The sequence below is a fragment of the Lactuca virosa genome, chromosome 5 (assembly GCF_052849685.1).
Source record: "Lactuca virosa cultivar CGN04683 chromosome 5, Lactuca_virosa_CGN04683_v6, whole genome shotgun sequence".
NCBI lineage: Eukaryota > Viridiplantae > Streptophyta > Magnoliopsida > Asterales > Asteraceae > Lactuca > Lactuca virosa.
The window spans coordinates 192,178,149-192,187,026 of record NC_136430.1 but is presented as its reverse complement, the minus strand read 5'-3'; the positions used below and the strand labels follow the sequence as shown (position 1 = coordinate 192,187,026).

Sequence of the window (8,878 nt, the reverse complement as noted above, 5' to 3'; positions counted from 1 at the left end):
GAAAATCCCACCAAATCCACATAGTCAAATACCAAACTACAAACTGCATAAAAAAAACAACATAACCACACCATTCAATTCAAAAAATGAAATAATTGTTGATGCGGTTTGCGGTTTGGTTTGGTCAATAATTGCATCGAACCGCACTGTCATCACCCCTATCTGTAGGTGGTATCTTTTTATCTACTAGTGGTGGCTTTGCTAATTTGTTAAACGCATTTTTGTTAACTACATTTGTGTGGTTCTTTTCGGTATTCGTGTTTGTAGAGGCGAGCAACCAAGTAGAGTGTGTTTCTCAGTTGGAGGGGTATATTACTCATTGATTTCGTCGTAGCAGTATAAATGGATAATTTGAAGGAGTCCTTAGAGGGGTTCCAATTAGCAAACGTGGAAGCTGAATGGGGTCAGGATTTTGTGAGGTTTTTTAATCAAAACCGGAGGCTGTCGTGGATGGGATTCGTGAATTCGAGCTTAAATATGTCATCAAGGAGCAACGCTTTACTGATGTCTTGACTGAAAAGTTTTAGATGATTAACAGAGTCAAGTCTCATTATGTTGAGAAGAAGCAACTTTCTGATCATTTGGCTTCTCTTGAGATAGATTTGGATTGGGTTTTTATATTAGTTTCCAAACAATGTGCTATACTTCCCTAGATTTATTAGTTGCTTGACTATTTTCAGGCATCATGTGTTGAGTACGGTATTTGTTTATACATGGATCTTTTTTGTCTGAAGCATGATTTGCATCCCCCTATTGTCGTGGCTCTATCTCGTTCTCAACTTCAAAATGAGATTATTGTTGGGCTTGATGACCTAGCTTCTACGAATTATGTCTTTGAATATGGAGCGAAGCTCATAGGCTTTCACTAGCTTAGGTCGGGATACGTGGTATTGTTGAAGTGATTGGGTAACATCCCAAATTTTATAATATACTTCAAGACCTAGCTTCTACGAATTATGTGTTTGAACATGGAGTGAACGCCATAGCTTACACTAACATGGAGTGACAGACATAGCTTACACTAACTATCATGTCGTGGATGGGAGGTATTCTTGAAGACATCGGGCAACATCCCAAATTATATATCAAACAACAGGAAATCAAGTATATAAGAATTTTAAGGCATGTTTTTGGGCAAAACTAGAAATTAATAACTCGAAGTTTATTAAATGGAAACTAATAGAAAAATGAAGTAAATTAATTATTCATTTATTAAAAATGATATGTATGTTGAATAATTTGGTGATAATGTACAAGGGTATTTTGAAATATTACCAATTTAAAAATAGAGGGAAAAATCAGTTACTTATTGTTTTTGGGTAATTTTGAAAATAAATAGAAGATAAACGGCTTAATGTAAACATAGGTTGAATGATGGGATCAAAAGTTGGAATTCGGGAGCACCTTATGTTCTTTTCTTGTGAGCGTCGATGGAATGTTAACAAAAGAAAAGAAAATGTTGGTTTCCTTGGGTGGTTATTGGGGTTGAACAAAAACCGAACCGTAAACCGAAAAACCGCAAAATAACCGAAAAACCGAAACCGAATATATAACCGATGGTGCGGTTTTAGAAATTCAAAAAACTGCAACTTTTCGGTGTGGTGCGGTTTTATATTTCAAAAAACTGCAAAATAACCGAACCGCACTGCGATATTATAATATAATTATTAATTGAATATATATTTTATATTTTTATTAAAAATACAAATCCCAAAAAGAAAAGTCTCGTTCCCAGTTCTTTCACACGATTTCTTTCATTCGAGTTTTGTGTTCTAAAAAGCCCTAGCCTCTGGCGACCGGAGCAACCAACGATCAAACCATTGAAGTCTGAAGCAACCATCGAGCATCGACTCCGGCGATTGGAAGGCAACTCTCGAATCCGTTGACCTGAAAAATGAAGCAATCTTCCTCTTCGTCTCAGGTAAACTGTAAACTGCATTCGACTTAATTTCATACTTGGATTTGACCATTCTTATAGTTTTTCAATTTCCTTTTCTGTTCTTCTAGTCGACTATGCTTAGACCTTAGTATGCTATAGCATTTTCAGCAATAATCAACAAAGGACCACCTAACTCTTTTCTGTTTTCCAACAATGAATTTACATCTTTGTTTGAAGATATCTTTTTACATGCGACCAACACTTCGAATCTACTGTATTTTATCTCAAAGTGATTAATAAAGTATGGGGAGATGTATTATTGTATCCTCTGTCAATCTACTAGTATTTGAGAAAATACAAAGTTGTTGAATTGTCCTTGAATTGCAAGATGATCTAGTTTTAATTAAGTTTTAATAATACTACTACATCAAATTCTCCAGATGCGTAAGTTAACAGTTAACAGCAACTCAGTATGTTTTCACCTGTTTTGAGTTTCAATTCCACTTGATAACTGTATAAAACCATTTTATCTCATTTTTTTTAGTTGTTTGCAACTCACCATGTTTTCAGCGGATCGAGTACTAACGTAATATGTATTTCAACATGGCTACTAATGAAGGTGTAGTTAATGTCGATGATCAACACGACGATGGAGTTCAAGTCCTGGGTGAAAGTGATATTAAAGAAGAAAATAATGCCAAACCTAAGTTACGGTTCATTGTATGGCAGCATTTTCCATATGTTAAAGGCGCAAAAAAATCAGAATGCACACATTGTAAAAAAGATTTTAGCTTGTGGCACTAGAGAGAATGGTACGTCCTCATTACTCAGTCATCTAGTTAATTCTTGTAGGCACAGCCCCCTTTATGAAGGTAAAGACAAAGATGCAAAGAAACAAACAAAATTAAGCTTTTAGCCAAAAGGTACCAAGGCAGATGGGCCTTTGGCTAAGCATTCCTTTAGCCAGGAGAAGTGTAGATTGGCCCTAGCCAAAATGTGCATTAAAGACAATCGACCGTTTAGCATTGTTGATGATGAGGGTTTTAAGGGATTTGTGTGCGAATTAAATCTGGAGTTTAAGATGACATCTAGATATTGTATAGAGATTTATGAACAAGAGGCAAAAAAAGTTAAAGAGATGTTGAATTGCCAAACAGTGTTCCTAACTATCGTGTTCAGAACGTGAATTATATGTGTCTTATGGCTCTTTGGATTGACGATGCATGGGTTTTGTTCCTCTCAAACTCGTCCTGAAAATCGTTCGGAATACTCTCAAATTCTTTTGTTCCTCTGTGATAACCCTTCAAAAAAATGGTTATTCGTATGCCTTGGATCTTTCAAGCTAGAAAAATACTCCGATTGTCTTTGTCAAATGGGACCCGCACAACAGCAATGGATCTACCAAAATGGTATTTTGCAGTTTATGTTGGAGAGCAAGAAAAGAAGCGTTTTGTGATTCCAGTGTCATTGTTAAGCCATCATTCATTCCAGGACTTATTACGTTAGACAGAGGAAGAGTTTGGATGTGACCATCCAATGGGCGGCCTAACAATCCCGTGTAGTAAGCACACATTCTTTGAACTTGCAAGTTGCCTAGGAGCATTTTGAAGTCAAGTTACATCATTCTATTTGTTAACACATTTTTGTAAACCACGGATCACAGACCATTTTGCAACATGCGAGACTGAGCCACTTGTCCCGGTTGTATAAAATGTGAATTTTGACTTCTTTGGAATACCATGTCTATTATTTGACGATACAAGCTTATACTTGTAGGAGAAAGAGCTACCATACTTGTTAACTATGTTTGCTTGATGCAGTTTTATAAGAAAAGCCAAGATATAACGTTAAATACAATACTCTCCGTTTCACTCCCAAAAAAATCAATTTTCTAAAATAGTAGACAATAAAATTTGTTTCTCATTCGTACATTGAACAAAATATAGTGAAATAAAAATTGTTCCTTGGTCCGATTTTATACAGTTTAGAAAATTGTCGATATTTTTGGCCTTAATTTTTAAAGCAAAACAGGAACTAACCAAACACACAATGGTTATTATTGAGAACAACTAAAACACAAAAAACTCAATTGGTTCACGCTTGATATCACAGCTTGATATCTTAGCATATATATTTCTAGAATACAAGACATAACAAACTTGCATCTATTTAGGATCCTAGCATCAATCCTTATCAATATCTAATTTGTCAACCCACAAAACTAGATAACTCCTATTATACCTCATCGTATATAGGATAATTCAGAAGTTTCCAACAATCACCTCCGTAATTTCTGAATCTGCATAGTAAGATCTTCAACTCCCAGTAGCCTCCTCATTTCTTCAAATTTAACCCTCGCCAGTGCCTTTGTTAAAATGTCAGCTTTTTGTTCATTACCACACACATGCTCAACCCGGATCTCCTTTTCTTCTACCCTCTCACGAATATAGTGGTATCTAGATTTGATATGTTTGCTCCGTTTGTGAAATACTGGGTTCTTAATTAACACAATAGCTGACGTATTGTCAATCTTAAGAACCACCTCGTTCTCACTTGTCCCAAACACTTCTTCTATCAAATCTTTTAACCAAACAGCTTGACAACTTGCTGCTGAGGCAGCCATATGTTCGGCTTCACATGAAGACAATGCAACCGTATCCTGCTTCTGTGAACACCAAGTAATTGGTGACTTTCCAAGATAGAACACATGCCCCGTAGTGCTTCTTCCATCATCTTCATCCGCATTATGACTGCTGTCACTATATCCCATTAAATTTCCATGATTCTCATGTGGATAGAAAATACCATACCCGATAGTTCCCTTCACATACCATAGTATTTGTTTAACCGCCGCCATATGTGATACTTTCGGTGTTTGCATATAAACGACTAACAATTCCAACCGAGAATGCAAGATCGGGTCTAGTTTGCAATAGATATCTCAGTCTTCCCACCAAACTTCTATACTCGGTAGCGTCAACCTCCTTTTCATCTTGTTCTTTTCAGAATTTCTTATTACAATCCATAGGAATCAATGTAGGATTGCAATTACTCATCCCCGCATCTTTTAGAACTTTCTTTGGATACGCTTCTTGAGTAACAATTACACCCCTCATACTTTGATATACTTCAATGCCCAAGTAATACCTAAGTATACCAAGGTCTGACATCTCGAACTTGGTTGACATTGCAGCTTTAAACCGCTTAATGATATCTACACTTGAACCCGTTACAATCAAGTCATCCACATAAACACCTACGACAATCAAATCATCACCGATCCTATGTCGATACACAACCTGTTCTTGCACACAACGTTTAAATTTCATAGCTTTTAGAATACCATCTAACTTAATATTCTATGTTCGGGGAGCCTGTCTTAACCCATATAATGCTTTATCTAACTTGTAAACCATTCTTTCACACCCGGCTTTAACAAATGCCTCAGGTTGTTCAACGTAGACATCTTCTTGAAGTTCACCATGAAGGAATGCCGACTTTACATCAAGATGGTGAATCTCCCATCCTTTTGATGCCGCTAGAGCTAACATGATCCTCACCGTTTCAATGCGAGCCACCGGTGCAAAAACTTCATCAAAATCAACACCCGCTTGTTGCAAGTATCCTTTTGCAACTAACCTAGCCTTATACTTACTTATTGCCCCACTAGCATCACGTTTGATTTTAAACACCCATTTTAGACCTATCACAATCACAGCCAACGGTCTTTTAGCGAGCCACCATGTCTTATTCTTCATAATGGAGTCAATTTCCTCCTCCATTTCTTTTACCCACCTAGGATTTTTCACCGCTTCCAAGAAGCTAGCTGGTTCGTCTTAATTCATTGATAAGAAAAGAAAATGATCTTCAATAAATAGATTGACAACATAATCATCAAAACTTCTTGGTCGCTAAATCTGCCTTGACGAACACCTTAGTTGTTCGTTATTGACCTAATCGTCAACTTGCGGCTCGTTATTGATCTCATCGTCAACTTGTGGCTCGTGAATTATATTATCAGGATCTCCATGATTAGCAAACTCTTCATGCCCGATTCTCGTTTTGGTTTAAATCACCCATAAGAGGCCCTGCTCCAGTGTCTACGATTGTTTCCCATTGGACACAAAACATTCCAGGCATCAACTCGTCTTCTAGCCCACTACTCCAAGCCCAAGTGGCCTTCTCATCAAAGATGACGTCTCGAGATATGATTATTTTTCTGGTAGATGGATCAAATAGTCTGTACGCCTTGGACCCCGGCTCCGACCGAAAGGAGACTAATTTCTTTGATCTATACAACCAAAAACCCGTTTTAAGTTTGGACCCAATACTTTGGCATATGCTATACAACCAAAAACCCGAAGGTGTTCAATGTTGGGTTTTCGTCCAAAATAGTTCTCGTAGGGTGTTGTATCAGACAAGGCCTTTGTGGTAATCCTGTTGATGATATATGATGCATGTCTCACAGCTTCACCCCAACAATAATTCGGTACCTATGTTGCCTTCATCAAACTTCGTGTCATCTCAAGAAGGGTGCGATTTCTTCTCTCAACCACCCCGTTCTGCTGCGGTGTATATGGTAGTATAAGGTGCCTCATCATACCATGGCTATCACATAGACTATTAAAATCTTGAGATGTAAACTCACCGACACGATCTGTCCTTAATGTTTTTACCGAATTACCCGTTTCCTTCTCAACTTTAAGCACAAAAGTTTTAAAGAAAGACAATGCATCACTTTTTTCTTTTAATAAATAACTCCACATAAACCTCGAGAAGTCATCTATTATTACGAAAATATATCCATTTCCTCCCATTGTGGGAGGTGTTATAGGCCCACACAAGTCACCATGAGTTATCTCTAACATTCGTTTTGCCCAAAATTGCGAATTCTTCGGAAAAGTGCTCCAAGAGTGTTTTCCTACTAAGCAAGATTCACATACCTTGTTTGACCCGCTGACTTTAGGTAGACCATTTACCGTCTTCTTTTTTCACATCGATGTTAACGTTCCAAAGTTTACGTGGCCAAGCCTTGCATGCCAAAGCCACTCAACGTCATCTAACCTACCATGCAAGCATACAGGTTTTCCAATAGCAATCTGAGTCTTATACAAACGATTAACTAACCTCTTCACCTTGAACAGTAATGTGTTTGTATTATCATACAAACATAAGTACTCACCCTTCATGCTAACTTCACAACCACACTCCGTTGCCTGCCCTAGGTTGATAATGTTTGTCTTTAAATCTGCAAATCTGAACATATGAATTATCACCAAACCGAACCCTACCTCCTATTCGAGTATTTATCTCACTGAAGTAACAGCGATTACCACTCATGTGAATGCTTGCTCCATTATCAAGGTATCAAACGTCATTGTCACCCATTTGTGGGTATCTTGATGGAATTACTACAGCCTCGTTTAACAGCACAGTTTCGAATAGGGTTTCCGCCATGAACACCGCCGGATCTTGCTCATCAACTTCGCCGAGATTAACCTCTTGTTGTTTGACCTTACGTTCCGGACAACGATTAGCGAAGTGTCCGAATTTATCACACCGATAACATTGGACTTTTGAGTGATCTTTCTCTTTACCTTTTATCTTTTCAGTTTCACTACTGGCTGAATTCAATGACAGGTTTTATTGTTGATTTTTCCCGTTATTATTCCTACTTCCACGACCCCGTCCACAACATTTACCCTTCCCACGATTGGACTCAATGTTCCGCGATGACGACACAGATTTGTTGAGTAGGAGTTTGCCTTGATCAATGGTTTGAGAGTCATCACAGGTCCTCTCTTCGTATGCCTTCAGCCTTCCAACGACATCTTCAAACCCAACTGACCCAAGGTCTAAGATTTTCTCTATAGAAGCAACTATGAGGATGAATCTTCTTGGTAAACTTGTTAGAAATTTTTTAACCATCTTCTTTTCATCGATCGTTTCCCCAAGAGAAGATGATTTAGACGCTATACCTGAAAGTTGGCTCGCATATTCATCAATTATATCCAACTCCTTCATCTTAATATTGTCAAACTCGGTAATTAGGGTTTGCAATCTAGCCTCCCTCACCCTGTCCGCACCCAGATTACGAGTTTTTATGGCGTCCCAAATTTCTTTTGCCGTATCCATCAACCCAACTTGTAAAATAAGATCTTCAGGTATCGCTTGGAAGATCACGGCAATAGCAACGTTATTCTTCTTTGGATCATTCGCTCCCGGATCTATGACATCCCACACCTGATGAACATTCAATATCCCTTTCATGCGAATTGCCCACACAGTATAATTCGTTGCATTCAACATTGGTACTTGAAACGAAAAAGGCGTTCCTTTATCGATTCCCCCTGGACCAAAAGACGACGGCGTATCTCCATCCACCATGTCTTCTTTTCTACAAGGCTCTGATACCAAATCAAAGCAAAACAGGAACTAACCAAACACACAATGGTTATTATTGAGAAAAACTAAAACACAAAAAAACTCAATTGGTTCACGCTTGATATCACAGCTCGATATCTTAGCATATATATTTCTAGAATACAAGACACAACAAACTTGCATCTATTTAGGATCCTAGCATCAATCCTTATTGGTATCTAATTTGTCAACCCACAAAACTAGATAACTCCTATTATACCTCATCGTATATAGGATAATTCAGAAATTTCCAACAAATTTCACACACACATACTCTGATATTAACATTATCAAAAAAAATGTTTTGTGGATACACTTTCAGAGGGTAAAAAATCATCTAATGATGCTCAACAAAAAGAGATTGAACTATTTGCTAACACATAACTAACATCTTATATCTTTGTTTCTATTCTCTAATATTTAATGAATTTTTAGTTTTTGAGTATGTGATGATTTTGCTTGTGTACTTATTAGTCTGATAGTGTTTTTAAGTAAGTTATTGAAATTTGAAGTTTTTATGTCATTAATTACTAATAGTTTTAAACTCTTAAAACCACAAATTAAAAGAACCAAATC

General features: G+C 37.3%; 1 protein-coding gene across 1 annotated transcript; it reads right to left on the bottom strand.

Annotated features, from left to right (window-relative positions):
* Window positions 1–7,246: 7,246 nt before the first annotated feature.
* On the bottom strand, window positions 7,247–8,266 carry LOC145112172 (uncharacterized). Its single transcript, XM_079048377.1, has 2 exons — window positions 7,582–8,266; window positions 7,247–7,503 (listed from the first exon to the last, which is right to left on the bottom strand). Exons 1-2 carry the CDS (start codon window positions 8,264–8,266, stop codon window positions 7,247–7,249), a joined length of 942 nt encoding a protein of 313 aa, XP_078904503.1.
* Between the last annotated feature and the right edge of the window lie 612 nt (window positions 8,267–8,878).

Coding starts and splice junctions, on each gene's coding strand:
- LOC145112172 (XM_079048377.1), bottom strand. CDS start 8,266: ATGGTGGATGGAGATACGCCGTCGTCTTTTGGTCCAGGGGGAATCGAT. Junction 7,504..7,581: donor TGAGTCCAATCGTGGGAAGG/GTAAATGTTGTG, acceptor CATTGAATTCAG/CCAGTAGTGAAACTGAAAAG.